General features: G+C 37.5%; 1 protein-coding gene across 1 annotated transcript in view; it reads right to left on the bottom strand.

Annotated features, from left to right (window-relative positions):
- Window positions 1-3,253: 3,253 nt before the first annotated feature.
- The window catches only part of KCTD8 (potassium channel tetramerization domain containing 8), a 160,187-nt gene continuing 146,745 nt past the window's right edge, over window positions 3,254-16,695 (bottom strand). The window contains exon 2 of the mRNA XM_077814591.1: window positions 3,254-3,714. Coding sequence (XP_077670717.1) covers window positions 3,254-3,714 — 461 coding nt within the window. The remainder of the gene's footprint in view (window positions 3,715-16,695) is intronic.

Raw genomic sequence — 16,695 nt, 5'->3', positions numbered from 1 at the left:
AGAGGCAAGATAATGTCCCTACTTCTACTTGATATTTCCCTTTTTATACATCCAAGGATCTCATTAGCCCTTTTAGCCACAGCATTGCACTGAAATCTCATGTTGAGGCGATTATTTATGATGACCCTGAAGTCCTTCTCTGAATTAATGCTTTCCAATAGAGTCTCCCATCCAATAGGAATAACCTGCATTCTTGGTTCCCAGATATATTAACCCACATTTGGCTGAATTAAAATGTATCTTTCTGGTTTCTGACCATTTAACCAGGTAATTCAGATCACTCTGTAACAGCAATTTATCCTCCTAATTATTTACTACCCCCACCAATCTTTGTGGCATCAGCAAACTGTACCAGCTAAGATTTTAAATCATTGTCTAGACTGTTGATAAAAATATTAAATAGAATTGGACTGACATCTGCTCCCTGTGGGACTCTGTTAGAATTTAGAATACCATTTAAAATACCCATTATCCATGACAATATCTATTACAATACCAAATAAACTGAATATAAATCACCAATTATTATAATTTAAAATTTATTAAATCCTAATTTTAATATAAAATAAAGCAAAAAGAATACATAAAATCAAAAATAAATAATGAAATAAAAATTAAAAAGTTGAAATCAAAATCAAACATTTTGATTGACCCAAAACAACTTTATTTAATTTGATTTTGTGGAAAATTTGAAATTTTATCTTTCGTTCCAATTCAGTACAATTGTTTTTTAAAATGTCAGTTTCCCATTGAACAGAAATTCCAAGTTTTGACCCGCTTTATTTGCGGAAGTCAAGGATTCCTCACAATGAATGCCTCACTCGTCAAACACCGGGTACTCTAGTTCAAGCACTTCGACTGATCTAACTGTGGCAGTATGGCACAGAAAAAGATGGTCTCTCCGGACAACAGATCTCATAGCATTTGGGGACAGAATTTCGAAAAAGAAATTCAAAGAGTCCATACCTGGAGCCAGACTTTCACAAGAATTCGCTCCTATTTAGGCACCAAAATAAGAAGCCAGATTTTCAGAAGGGCTCAGCACACCGGATGAGTTCTTTTGAAAGTCTGGCCATAAGTTTCACTACTGGAGCTATTCAGAGCTGAAGTACTTTTGAAAATTTGGCTCCAGTTATGTGCACTGAGCACCTGAAAATCAGAATGTGGGGACTTTTTTGAAAACATTGTTCTTATATTTTTTTTGATGGGGTGCTCTTGGTATTTTTGTTGGTTTTTTTTAATTATTTTATATATATGTTGCTATGTATTAATGTTAGAGAAGGTACGGTCAAAGAAATGCATCTTGCACTTGGAGCAGAAAGCGAGGAGGCTTGTGATGGATCTTAGTTCCTGGGGGAGTTCATTTCACAGTCCCAGATCAGACCCCAAGAAATCTCTGTCTCTTGCACAGAGCTTTACCTTATCGGAGAGAGTTCCATTGTGCCAGAGGAGTGTACTTGTTGATCATGATCTTCATCCTGGAGCTCTGGATGGGCTTTTAGACATTCTGGTTCCAGGTCATGGAGCACATTAAAGATCATAACTAAGACCTTTAACTTGATAGTTACTAGGTTTACATAGTGATTATGCCTTCTGAAGGAATGAAGTGGCTTAGCTGCTATCAAGAATATGCAATTTTTCATAAAAAATGACCTATATCAGAGGACTTATAGGCTGCAAAGGTGATGGGGATGATCCTGATGTTTACAATCCTTATTTACTAAATCTAGCTGAAATGATCATTAAGAACAGAATTATGTCTTCTTACATTGCTGTAAGAACATCTATATATCTTCATAACTATAACTATATTTGTATGATTATAATAATAGTAGTAATAATTTTTAAAGATTATGCACACATTTGCCAATTCTTTAGTAGCTTTCCTCAAGCTCCAGCAACACTTGTATTGATTCAAAACATGTTTGTTTTAACTAGAGACTTTGTGTTATATTGAAAAAGATATTGATTTTCATATCTGGTTTATGAATTCAGTTTTTGTCTACTCTAGAGCTGAATATTCATACTAACCTCATCATTTGTAAGTGTAGTACACCCTATTATTGACATTTTGCAATCAAATATTTTAAGAGGAGTTTTCCAATAGCTGTCAGAACTGTTTTCTGTTTGGTCAGTTAAAATATTACATTAGTGCACTCCCGGTTGAGATCTTTAGCATAGCTGGTTGTGTGCTTTAAAATCAGTACCGTGGGTCTCTTGATCTTACTGAGTCTCTGTTAAAAACTCCAATTAAACTCTAGCACCCAAACATTTACTCACCGGCTGTTGAAACATATTTTCTTTGTTTTTGTTTTTTTCAATAACAGAGTAGAAGTGTTATGGAAACACTGCACAAATTGTAACAATTAGCCTTAGATCTAGTCAAAGAAGACAACGATAGCCGAGAAAATCTACCAGATGGTTCTTTTTAATAAATACATTAATGTCTTTTTTATTTTTCTCCAATGTTGTTGGCTAACATGATAAGAGAAACTTTCAGACCATCAAACCAGTTTTCACAATCTGCTGTTAAGCTTGCATTTCACAGAAATAGTTCTGACAAGCACTAATAGATGAATGTTGGTGCAATAATGAAACAGTATAAGGCATATTTACACCATCCTTACATACAGAACACTGTACACACAAAAAAATCACAGATCTGGAACAAAGCAAATTCAATCCCCAAGACATTTTACGCTTATAGGCTTGGCATTAAACAAATATTTACCCAAGCAACAGACAAACCTCTTGTTCTTGTGTGATTTATTTGTAACATTGTGCTCATGCAAAATAGATATTTGCTTTATTGCATTAACATTGAAAGAGTATTGGGATTCGGTTCTGTAACCAGTTCCATCAAATTTAAAACCCTGTTTCTCTCCATCCATAGCAAGGTTGAGCCATTTTTACTGATGACATAAAGTGAGCAGTGATCTGATGATTGGGTTTTTTATCTAATGAGTTACAAAATGACAATGAATCCCAGATGATTATAGTGTGAAAACCAACTTTCTTGATCATGCACATTTTGTTTTACTAATATAAAATGGCTTAGACCAGATTCATCTTGTATTTCTTTAATTTTTTTTAAGAAACCATGTACTATCCAACATCCACTGTTCACAGAAAGAAATAAGCAGCGGGAATCACTCTGACTGCAGAGTGGACCATAAAGAGGACAGCAGTAGGATAGTGGCAACTTTAATAAACAGCAAATGCACCAGAGATACTTCATGAGAGAGGCAATTAACTATAACCCATATTTTTGTAAGAGTTCAGACTGCCATGGCCGTTTGCGCTCTGGAAAGTAATCTGGAATATGGATTTTTTTAAAATCTTGAATACATTTTTTCATTTCTTCTTCAACACTCAGCTTCTCACATACCTTCTTTTTAGAAAGATTTGTTTCTCTAGACTTGCTAATGAGAGTTTGAAAGAGTTCACTGTTCCTGCGTTTGTCTGGTGGTGGCATCCACTGCACTGGGGCCTTCTTTGATGGACGATCCAAAGTTAGAGTATTTGGCTGGTGTGCTGTTGGCTGTTGGGTGCTGGCAGCATTTTCTTGAGGAGTGCTAGCCTCTGAATGGCTGTCACAACTAGAAGTGGACAACTCATTGCAGGAAGTCCCACTTTCGCTTCCTTTGTCTGTGACTTTGTCATGCTTCCTTTCTTCATGTTCTTGTTTGGGAGACACTGTTCTCTGAGGTGATCCTAAAAAAAGGGGGAAAAAATTGTAAACATTAACTAGACAGCAGCTTAAACAGAATATTGGCCTCTGTTTTTACAGTTTTTAACACCATTTTGTGATGCACTTTTGTAAGCTATAGGTCAAATTCTTAGCTGGCATAAAATGGTGTGGCTTCATTTTATTTGCTTGCACTATATCATGTTATCCCAGCTGAGAGTCTGGACCTAGCTTTCTGTTCAATAGGAAGTTAACACAATAGTCTCCCTACTGAAATATATTTCTATGTCAAGAATAAATTCTTCTCCTGGATTCTTCTGAAGGCAATGAAATGTGCATAAATCCCTCCAGGCATGTTTAAATGAGCTATTTTGCCATTATACTCCAAATAGCTTATTATGGAAAACTAGATGGTTGGAGTATTAGGAGAATAATGCCATACAATTTGCAAAACTTGTCCTTTGCTTAAGTAAAAAAGGTCCTAGGGTTCCGGTTATGTTTTAGGAAACTCTGGGTTATTTTGTTCTAACAAATATCCACTAGTCATGTATTCTGTAGATTGCACCATTGCTCTGAAGCACCAGACTCAAAGTAATACTATTCTATAGGCAGCATCATATGTGCTACTAATGGAGAGTCTCAGGGCCTGATTCTTATCACACACGTGTTTAGTATTAGTGCATGTGAGGTCTACCACATCTACAACATCTCCCTTGGGTTGTTTACCAGAGAGGCAGAAGGGAAGTTTTGTAGGTCACAAGACTTCATAGTAGAGTTGGGTGAACATATTTTTTTGCATGGATATTTGCTCAGATTTAAAAAAAAAATTGAATTTGCTTTGCTTGTGTTCTTGCCCCCCTTTTGTGTTTGCTTTCCATGTATATTCTATCAAACAAATGTACTGACAGAAATGATTGATAAAACTATCTGTTTCAAGGCAATATTACAAAATATTCATGGAAAATGAACACTGGATTCCTAAATGTAATTACTTGTCCTGAAAACCTGATTCTAAGAGCTACACTCATCCAAAGTGGAAACAGAAACAATCCCTTGGGCCCTATATGTTCAACCATAACTAACCAACACAGCTCAAATATGGAATTTCAGATAATGAATATTTCAGTGAATTATCCACAATCTATAGACCAAGAATTATTAGCTGAAAATATTCTCTAAATAATTCTGAAAAAACAGCTGCTCACGGAAAATTCACAAACAGAAAAAACCAAACTATCTGAACAGGTTATGGAAGATTCTCTCAAGCTCTGTTTCCTACAATTAAAAAAAAAAAAAAAGTCAAGTTGGAAACACTAGAAGAATTGTGATATTACCACTTATTCATATTTTACTTTTCAGGACAGACATTTATTTCTTTTAAATATTCATAGATCAGACTCAAAAGTAGGGTGAGCATATTCAAATCCAATATTTGGCTGCTTCCTCTCCAGATGCACTGGAGTTGGCTTGGAGATTCTCTCTGTTTAGTGTATACCCTCTCTGAGCTTCTATAATTTAGCCTATTACATTTATTTCAAATGCTGCTTTTACTGTGTCTACAGTAGTGAAACTGGTAATGATCTTTCTCCTCCACTCACAGTTCTTTTATTCATACAGTATATCTCCGTTTTTTTCTGTTTGTTTATAAATAGATTTGCTTTTACAGGAGATTGTTATACTGCAGAGTTCTCATAAAAGTTGCAAGCATATGCATAGATCATTAAGACACTCCAGGTTAGCTATTTTTATGAGCTATTAAAAGGGTGTTAGGAGCAGAAGAATCTTATTACCTCCACAGTACAGAAGTTACAGCTGAATATGACACACATGGAAAAATATACAGATGGAAATAAATATCATGATAATTTGAAAATAAAAAATATTCAACACATCACATGTGTCCTAGATACAGTAATGGAAAACCTATCAGGAAACAAATAATTCTGTTAAATACACAGATTAGACAAAGCGTTAGCTAGTAGAGCTGGTCGGACAACAATGATTTTTCCAGGTTTCAGAGTAACAGCCGTGTTAGTCTGTATTCGCAAAAAGAAAAGGAGTACTTGTGGCACCTTAGAGACTAACCAATTTATTTGAGCATGAGCTTTCGTGAGCTTTCACGAAAGCTCATGCTCAAATAAACTGGTTAGTCTCTAAGGTGCCACAAGTACTCCTTTTCTTTTAATGATTTTTCCAGCACTTTTTTTTTTTTTGACAAAAAATGAAACACTTCTAATAAATACTTGGCATTTTTGTCAAAAAAAAAAACAAAAACAAATATCAAACTCTGATATGTTTTTTAACCAAAAAACATGTTGGTTAAAACTGGAAGAAAGCTGAGTTTTGATTTTTTCAATGATAACCTGAATGTTTTCAATGAAAATGTTTTTGTGGAAAATTGTTTTGTCAAAAAGCCATTTTTCATCAAAAAAAAGTTTTGACAACAGCTGAGGATCTGCTCCCAAAAGTTCATCAATTTTTTAAAGAAATTTATGTGCTGAAAGTGTTAGGGTGAAAACCTGGCCCCATTGAAGTCAATGGCAAAACACCAATTGACTTGAATGGGGCCAGGGTTTCACCCTGATCTTTCTATAGTGGAAACATTATATGGCTCTAAATCTAATTTATACTAAGACTCCTTTACACTATTCTGAGACGAAAGGGATCTTAAAGTGGGTATGAATGTTATTAGGGCCCTTTCACTCTGTCAGGGCAATGTAAAGGAGCCTTAGCATAAAGGTAAATCGGGACCATAAATCATTACCCTTCTGGTAATTCAAAAATGTGAAACAGATTTTGCATTTTTAAAAATAATCTTTGGGTGAAACCATGTTAAAAACATTCAGCCCAAAAGGAAAATCTCTGAGAAAGTTTGAATATGTGAAAAGAGGGGGTTATAGAAAAAGCCCAACTGTGACCTTCGTGTTTGCTCTGAGTCAAAAGCTGTAATAGTAAAGTGCTTAAGGAATCATTGTAGAGAAACTAAAGGAAATGGTGAGAATCAAAAATATCATGAGGATTATGAAAATGGTCAAAGGCAAAATATGTCCCTTGATTTATTCCATTAGGTTTTATTATATTCAAATGATAAAAGGACAAAATGATTTTTCCATAATAATTATAGTTCTATATTACTGTACTCAGTGCAGGGGAGAGGGATCTCACTTGCCTAACATCAACGAAACCTTTGGTAGTGGTAGTCAGCTCTTCTTATTATGTGCAGAAGTGTTCAGATGTTCAGGAATGTTTATTTGTTGCTTGTACATATGGACAGTTCAAAACGAGGAGTATGTATGTGATTGCACACTTGATGAAGCCTTTTATTTTAATTTCTTTACCTGCCTTGGTATGATAAAAAGACTCACAAATGTTGCTGCAGTGGGCACAATTCCTTCAGGGGAAATTACCCTTTAATAGTGTTAAGCTCAATGGTGTGTGAATGGTTATGTGGTATTTGAAGTGAATGAATCAATTTATCTTTAAGATTAGGACCACATGCCTGTGAACGATAAGTGCTTTGTATCAAAAGAAATTTAAAAGAAAAACTTGTGTCATATTTACTCCATCTGGTGTTAACCTGGAATCAAGACAGTCTTTACAATATCTTTTACCTAAACATCTTTTTTAAAAGGTAAGATGACATGGGTGATAAGGACTCCTTGAGGAAAGTCATCTGGGAGGAGATGTTCATTCATTCATTTCCAATTACCGCCATGTACCTCTTGATTTATACATAGTAATCCTGTCTAGATATATAAAGAGGGGAATTTATTTGGTATGAGATAGGACATATAATGAACACCATTATCCAATCTAATCTTTTCTTCAGGATATCACACATGCATATTTTTTTGGATGTATTGCTTTTCCAAGAGTGTTTTTTATTAGATATAGCATTACCTACAGGGGAAAACACTGAGTGAAACTGTTTTACTGGCAAGTCACCATCTTCCAGGGAAATGAACAAGTAGTCCAAAAACTGTCTAGTTTTTATGTCTTCTTAGTAATATGTCTGTAACTTTTTAAAAAAAATATTATGCCTATTGTGAAAAATGCCATTTCCTGGCAAGTAGGTTACACAAGGCAAGCATAAAAATAAGGGGAAATTGCAGCACTGCACATCCAACCAAAGAGAAAGGAAATACATTGAAGATGATTTACTGGGAAGATGCAGACAGCCAAAACATTGACATGGTATCTCCTCCCAAAGTGGTTTCCCACACACCCCAGAGGTTTGGGAGAATACTATGTTGGAAGATACAAGAAGAAAGGAAATGAGAGTGGGAAAAATGTAAAAATAAACCCACTTAATATAGAAACATTGAAAGACAAGTCAGGAAGAATCAGCATCCACCAATGTCTATCTACTACAAGCACAAGAAGTGCATTGAATTCAGCACACTTGGATCCTAATTGACAACCCTAGTTTAGTGCTGTAGAGCAGTGTTTCCCAATGTGTGCGTCACAACCCCTGGGGGGCTCAAAAAAGGCAAGTCGTGGAGGGTACGGTTCTGAGACATTAAACATTTTATTACAAACTAAGCAAAGAAAACCTTGCTCCCCTACTCTCTGCATGCCCTTACTCTTGAAGGTTAAGTATTCCCTGTCTAATTCTCAAAGCACCTATACAATAAATTAGATACGCTTATTGTCATCATAGACACAAATTTTATTCTTAGTTTTCTAGTAAACAGAAAGTGGTTGAAAAATTTTTGACTTCGAGAAAGAAGTCACCAACCTGAAAAAGACAGAGGACAGCAGCATCTCTCCCCAGACCCTTAAGGGAAATTCTTTTCCCCTATCAAATTTGATTATAAGGTTAATCATGTATATGCAAGTAAAGCTGGTTGGGAATTTTCGATTAAATGTGTTTTCATCAGAGAATGCTGGTCTGTCAAAACTGAAACTTTCACAGAAACATTTCTGGTTCCACAAAAATTCCATCCAGAAAGTTTCCCAGGTCCAGGATAGAATAAGGAGACCCACGCCATCATAGCTCTTGCTGAACTGGAGCAGTGACTTGAACCTGGATGTTCCATGTCCAAGTGAGCTCGATAACCACTATGCTATAAAGTCAGTCTCTCTTTCTCTGAACCAATGAATATTTCATTATTTATCCAAAGTGAGATAGCTTCAACGAGAGAGATTAAGAGAAAGATGTGGGAGGCCCAGATTCAAGTCCCTGCTCTGAATCACCACCATGGTGAATGCCCTAAACACAAGGCTATTGGCTATTCTGGAATGGGTCTCTCTCTTTCTCACTCTCACACACCTGTTTTTTTCCCACAAAAAATGTCAAAAGGTCTTGTTTCCATTCTGCTTCGTAACAAAAACAAATTCCCAAACCTCAACAATGGCTGTGGAACAGAATTCTCACTTTCCAGCCAACCCTACATGGAAACAAGAATCACCACAGTCAAGGATCTAATCACATTTACACCCCAAGTTACTTCTGATTTCAGTGGGAGCTTCCAGTTACTCAGCACATGTGAAAATCAATCCACTTACGAAGATGCTTAAATATGAATTTAAGACATCCATGTCTGAGAATCTTGGTCCTAATATTTTGTTTTAAGAAATCTTTATTCAGAACTTGTATTAATTTTTTTCCTGCTTTATTGTTAAAGGTCCTATTGTAATTTGTTCTGACAGTATAATCACCACTCTACAGTACACAAAAATCAACACTGTCCTTATTGTACCCTTTTCCCTATTTTTTTTAAATATAATTTCAAACAATTTTTATTTGTTAATTTTTTTCAGTTCCCATGCTGTTTTCTCACATTTTTCTTTGTTAGCTATTATTTTACAAGCCCTAGAAAAAATGCCTAATCTTCACCGCCCACTCTTCCATTTTTCATAATTTTCTTTCCTACAAACATGTGTAACAAAATTATGTTAATAACAATTTGCATCATATGTCAAAACATGCTAACAGAGACTTGGCAGCACACCAAGCATGGGCTCTGGTATTAGAAAATGGCTCACATTAGAGAAATCATGCCCTAGATAACGCTGATCTTGGCAGTCTGTATATAGTGTTACATTGTACTAATGACAGTATTGTGGGCAATATGGAAAATGCAAAACAATGGGAAATGCACTCTTGAATCAAATTCCTGCAGTACATTCAGTTATTGAGAACTAATATAGAATTAAATCAACTGGAAGAAATAGAGGCCACAGTGAATTATCTTCAGGATTCAAGAACTAGTAAGAGGGTTATAATTCACAAAATACCCATCTTAGATTTCTGTAGTTCTGTACCTGGAATACAGGTCCCCTGGATATTGGCAATTTGTCAATCTGCAAGGATCCTGTCATAGGGTCAGAAATTTCTGCTGAGAGCTTTTAGTGTTTTACTAACTATTGAATGGGGACAGTCAAGTGCTGCGATTCTTTAGAACTTCCATGTCACTAGCTTGAAATACAATTCAAACCAATTATTTCAACACTGGTGGTGCTATCCATTTCTTGTTTTATCATTAAGGTCTTATATATAAAAAATAAAGAAACAGAATATGAAACCAATGGGGCATTACATCCTAAAATACATAAACATGTGCCAATAACAACATGTGCCAATAACTATAGGTCCAAATTGCTAGATCTGCTTTATAGATTGTTCAGCACACATCCACTCTGGGTAAACAATTTCTTTCTCTTGATTAATTTTGTAAAAACAAAACCAAAAAAACCCACCCGATTTTTATGATGTACATTTTGAATAAAAAAGGATTATGTTAAAATATGTAAAGTTACTGCCTTTAAATGACAGAGAACAATTACTGCAAGCAGAAAGGATGTACTGTACATACAATCAGTGTGCAAATAGTATTCTATCCTCAGATAAAAAAGCACATGTGTTAAGTTCCAAAATGTGTCAATCTAATGTATACACAACCCCAAAAGACTAAGGCCTGATTCACTATTGTGCTGTTCCAGTTTTACACCTCTATATCTCCTTTGAAATCAGTGGAGTTACACAGGCACTAACCTGCAGTAACACAGTGACAAATCAGGCCTGAAATATTTAACAGAAAGACACACACGTTTGCAGAAGAAGGGAAGAAGCTGAAAGATTTGCAGTAACATAGAATTAACAGAATGTAAGGAAAAGGGATTATGGATCACCATTAAAAGTCAATAGTCATCGAGCTACTCCACAACGATATTTGAGATATCACAATATTTCCTTGTAGTTATATATACTTGTTACATGGTACCTGAAGGTGACCCAGGCACACAGGTCCAGTACAAGGCCTCTGCACCAAATAAATCCCACTTAAGGAATAAAAATAGGGCCTAGATGGGACTTATGATTACTATTTGTATTTCCATAGTGCCTAGGATCCCTAGTCTTTGATCAAGACCCCATTGTGCTGGTGCTGTACAAACACAGAACAAAAAGATGTTCCCTGCCCCAAAGAGTGTATAAACTAAGTATAAGACAGAAGACTATAGATGGATTCAGATCAATAGATGGAGGAGTACAAGGAAACAAGGAGACAATACTGATCAGCATGGTACGCAGTGACATCAGCAACTGACCAAATCGTTGTCAGTTTTTTTGCAGGCATCACAACAGAAACTGAGAGTTTGAAGGAGGATAATGAGGTAGTTTTGCAGATGTTTACAAGAAACTCTTCCCACCTGTGAAGGGCAGCATGGGAGAAAGTACAAATGCGCTTACTGGAAAATCTAACAAATGAGCGCTGGAGAAAGGTATCATGGGCCAATCAGAGGCAGGAATTGAGTTGATATATCTATAGCAAATGAGAGATGATATGTAGGGTGGCAATAGGCTATGAAAGGCCTTGAAAGTGAAGACAAGTAGCTTGTGTTTGATGTGATAGAAAAGGGGGAGCCAGAGGAAGGATGCAGTAAGTGAAACCAGATATTATAGGGATAACAGAAACATGGTGGAATAGTAGTCATGACTGGACTACAGGTATTGAAGGGTATGTGCTGTTTAGGAAAGACCGAAATAAAGGCAAAGGTGGTGGAGTAGCACTGTATATCAATGATGAGATAGAATGTAAAGAAATAAGAAGCGATGAAATGGATATGACTGAGTCCGTCTGGGCAAAAATTACATTGGGGAAGAAAACTATTAGAGCCTCCCCTGGGATAGTGCTTGGGGTGTGCTATAGACCGCCGGGATCTAATTTGGATATGGATAGAGCCCTTTTTAATGTTTTTAATAAAGTAAATACTAATGGAAACTGTGTGATCATGGGAGACTTTAACTTCCCAGATATAGCCTGGAAGATGAGTGCTAGTAATAATAATAGGGCTCAGATTTTCCTAGATGCGATAGCTGATGGATTCCTTCAGCAAGTAGTTGCTGAACCGACTAGAGGGTATGCCATTTTAGATTTGGTTTTGGTGAGTAGTGAGGACCTCATAGAAGAAATGGTTGTAGGGGATAATCTTGGCTCAAGTGATCATGAGCTAATTCAGTTCAAACTGAACGGAAAGATTAATAAAAATAAATCTACAGCTAGGGTTTTTGATTTCAAAAGGGCTGACTTTCAAAAATTAAGGAAATTAGTTAGGGAAGTGGATTGGACTGAAGAATTTATGGATCTAAAGGTAGAGGAAGCCTGGGATTATTTTAAATCAAAGCTGCAGAAGCTATCGGAAGCCTGCATCCCAAGTAAGGGGAAAAAATTCATAGGCAGGAATTGTAGACCAAGCTGGATGAGAGGTGATTAAGAAAAAGCAGAAAGCATATAGGGAGTGGAAGAAGGGAGGGTTCAGCAAGGAAAGCTACCTTATTGAGGTCAAAACATGTAGGGATAAAGTGAGACAGGCTAAAAGTCAAGTAGAGTTGGACCTTGCAAAGGGAATTAAAACCAATAGTAAAAGGTTCTATAGTCATATAAATAAGAAGAAAACAAAGAAAGAAGAAGTGGGACCGCTAAACACTGAGGATGGAGTGGAGGTCAAGTATAATCTAGGCATGGCCCAATATCTAAACAAATACTTTGCCTCAGTCTTTAATAAGACTAAAGAGGATCTTAGGGATAATGGTAGCATGACAAATGGGAATGAGGATATGGAGGTAGACATTACCATATTTGAGGTAGAAGTGAAACTCAAACAGCTTAATGGGACTAAATCGGGGGGCCCAGATAATCTTCATCCAAGAATATTAAAGGAATTGGCACCCGAAATTGCAAGCCCATTAGCAAGAATTTTTAATGAATCTGTAAACTCAGGGGTTGTACCGTATGATTGGAGAATTTCTAACATAGTTTCTATTTTTAAGAAAGGGAAAAAAAGTGATCAGGGTAATTATAGGCCTGTTAGTTTGACATCTGTAGTATGCAAGGTCTTGGAAAAAATTTTGAAGGAGAAGGTAGTTAAGGACTTTGAAGTCAATGGTAAATGGGACAAAATACAACATGGTTTTACAAAAGGTAGATCGTGCCAAACCAACCTGATCTTCTTCTTTGAGAAAGTAACAGATTTTTTAGACAAAGGAAACACAGTGGATCTAATTTACCTAGATTTTAGTAAGGCATTTGATACCGTGCCACATGGGGAATTAGTAGTTAAATTGTATAAGATGGGGATCAATAGGAAAATTGAAAGGTGGATAAGGAATTGGTTAAAGGGGAGTCTACAACGGGTCCTACTGAAAGGTGAACTGTCAGGCTGGAGGGAGGTTACCAGTGGAGTTCCACAAGGATCGGTTTTGGGACCAATCTTATTTAATCTTTTTATTACTGACGTTGGCACAAAAAGTGGAAATGTGCTAATAAAGTTTGCGGATGATACAAAGCTGGGAGGTATTGCCAATTTAGAGAAGGACAGAGATACCCTACAGGAGGATCTGGATGACCTTGTAAACTGGAGTAATAGTAATAGAATGAAATTTAATAGTGAGAAGTGTAAGGTCATGCATTTAGGGATTAATAACAAGAATTTTAGTTATAAGCTAGGGACGCATCAATTAGAAGTAACGGAGGAGGAAAAGGACCTTGGAGTATTGGTTGATCATAGGATGACTATGAGCCGCCAATGTGATATGGCTGTGAACAAAGGTAATGCGGTCTTGGGATGCATCAGGAGAGGTATTTCCAGTAGGGATAAGGAGGTTTTAGTACAGTTATACAAGGCACTGGTGAGACCTCACCTGGAATACTGTGTGCAGTTCTGGTCTCCCATGTTTAAGAAGGATGAATGCAAATTGGAACAGGTACAGAGAAGGGCTACTAGGATGATCCGAGGAATGGAAAACTTGTCTTATGAAAGGAGATTTCGGGAGCTTGGCTAGTTTAGCCTAACTAAAAGAAGGTTGAGGGGGGATATGATTGCTCTCTATAAATATATCAGAGGGATAAATACCAGAGAGGGAGAGGAATTATGTAAGCTCAGTACCAATGTGGACACAAGAACAAATGGATATAAACTAGGAAATTTAGACTAGAAATTAGACGAAGGTTTTTAACCATCAGAGGAGTGAAGTTTTGGAATAGCCTTCCAAGGGAAGCAGTGGGGGCAAAAGATCTATCTGGCTTTAAGATTAAACTCGATAAGTTTATGGAGGAGATGGTATGATGGGATAACATGGTTTTGGTAATTAAATATTCATGGTAAATAGGCCCAATGGCCTGTGAGGGGCTATTAGATGGGGTGAGATCCGAGTTACCCAGGAAAGAATTTTCTGTAGTATCTGGCTGATAAATCTTGCCCATATGCTCAGGGTTTAGCTGATCGCCATATTTGGGGTCAGGAAGGAATTTTCCTCCAGGGCAGACTGGAAGAGGCCCTGGAGGTTTTTCGCCTTCCTCTGTAGCATGGGGCACGGGTCACTTGCTGGAGGATTCTCTGCTCCTTGAAGTCTTTAAACTACGATTTGAGGACTTCAGTAGCACAGATATAGGTGTGAGGGGTTTTTTTTGAAGAATGGTGGGTGAGATTCTGTGGCCTGCGTTGTGCAGGAGGTCAGACTAGATGATCATAATGGTCCCTTCTGACCTAAATATCTATGAATCTATGCAAAGAGTTGGGTGACATGGTAAAAATGATGGGCGAGGTTAGAGAATGCAGTAGCATTCTGAATGGACATGTGTCATAAATATAAAGGGAAGGGTAAACCCCTTTGAAATCCCTCCTGGCCAGGGGAAAGCTCCTCTCATCTGTAAAGGGTTAAGAAGCTAAAGGTAACCTCGCTGGCACCTGACCAAAATGACCAATGAGGAGACAAGATACTTTCAAAAGCTGGGAGGAGGGAGAGAAACAAAGGGTCTGGGGCTGTCTGTATGCTGGTCTTTGCCAGGGATAGACCAGGAATGGAGTCTTAGAACTTTTAGTAAGTAATCTAGCTAGGTATGTGTTAGATTATGATTTCTTTAAATGGCTGAGAAAAGAATTGTGCTGAATAGAATAACTATTTCTGTCTGTGTATCTTTTTTGTAACTTAAGGTTTTGCCTAGAGGGGTTTTCTATGTTTTTGAATCTAATTACCCTGTAAGATATCTATCATCCTGATTTTACAGGGGGGATTTCTTTATTTCTATTTACTTCTATTTTTTATTAAAAGTCTTCTTGTAAAAAACTGAATGCTTTTTTCATTGTTCTCAGATCCAAGGGTTTGGGTCTGTGGTCACCTATGCAAATTGGTGAGGCTTTTTATCCAACATTTCCCAGGAAAGGGGGGGTGCAAGTGTTGGGAGGATTGTTCATTGTTCTTAAGATCCAAGGGTCTGGGTCTGTAGTCACCTAGGCAAATTCGTGAGGCTTTTTACCAAACCTTGTCCAGGAAGTGGGGTGCAAGGTTTTGGGAAGTATTTTGGGGGGAAGGACGCGTCCAAACAGCTCTTCCCCAGTAACCAGTATTAGTTTGGTGGTGGTAGCGGCCAGTCCAAGGACAACGGGGGGAATATTTTGTACCTTGGGGAAGTTTTGACCTAAGCTGGTAAAGATAAGCTTAGGAGGTTTTTTCATGCAGGTCTCCACATCTGTACCCTAGAGTTCAGAGTGGGGGAGGAACCTTGACAACATGAGTGTAGCATGTTACAGTAATCCAGATGTGAGTTGAGAGCCTCAACAAGAGTAGTAGCTATGTGGATGGATAGGAAAGGCTGTATCTTCAATGTTATGCATACAGAATCACCATGATTTAGATTAAAGCCTCAATGTGAGGGCCTAGACAGAGATCCAAGTCAAAGATGATGCCCAGGTAATGGCCCTGAGTGACAGGCAAGATGATGTTATTCTCCACAGTGATCAAGAATGGAAGTAGCATGGAGGGCTTAGAGTGGGAGTGGGGAGAAGAAGAGCTTTGTTGTAGTCATGTTGAATATGAGCTGATAGCTAGACATCCACAAGGAGATGTCAGATAGAGGCTGAGATTTTAGTTTTGACAAAAGGAGACAGGTCTGGAGAAGTGAGGTAGATCTGTGAGTCACCAGCATAGAGGTGGTAAGTTGAATTTGTATTTGGGGATGAGATTACCTGGAGATAAGGTGTCAAGTGAGAAGAGAAAGGGATCAAGAAAATATCCCACAGAGAACTAGTCGGGGATGAGGAGGTTCCTTCAAAGGACACGCTGAAGGAGTGATTAAAGAGGTAGGAGAAGAATCAGGAGAAGACAGAGTCATGGGAGCCAAGGAAGGACAAGATTTTAATACTAACATGGTCAACAGCATCATAGGTGTCTGATAGGTCATGGAGAATGAGGATGGAGCACTTCTTCTGAACTTTAGCGAGAAAGAGGTCATTAGAGACTTTGATGAGAATGGTTTCAGTGCAGTGCAAGGGGCAGAAGCTGGACTGGAGAGGGTCTAGGATGGCACTGGAGGAGAGGACCTCAACAGTGATTAGAAACAATGCGTTCAATGAGCTTAGAAGAGGTGGGGTGACAGTTGGAGAGACAAGTGGCATCAAGGTTGGTTTTCTTTAAGACAGGAGAGACTAAAGTATGCTTGTATTCTAAGGGACTAGCAGGCTTCACTTGGGGCCAGCAGGCCTAGTGGTTACGCTGCATCGAAACA

This window comes from Eretmochelys imbricata, chromosome 4, assembly GCF_965152235.1.
Source record: "Eretmochelys imbricata isolate rEreImb1 chromosome 4, rEreImb1.hap1, whole genome shotgun sequence".
NCBI lineage: Eukaryota > Metazoa > Chordata > Testudines > Cheloniidae > Eretmochelys > Eretmochelys imbricata.
Note: the sequence above shows the minus strand (reverse complement) of the source record. Positions and strands in the feature narration are given on the sequence as shown.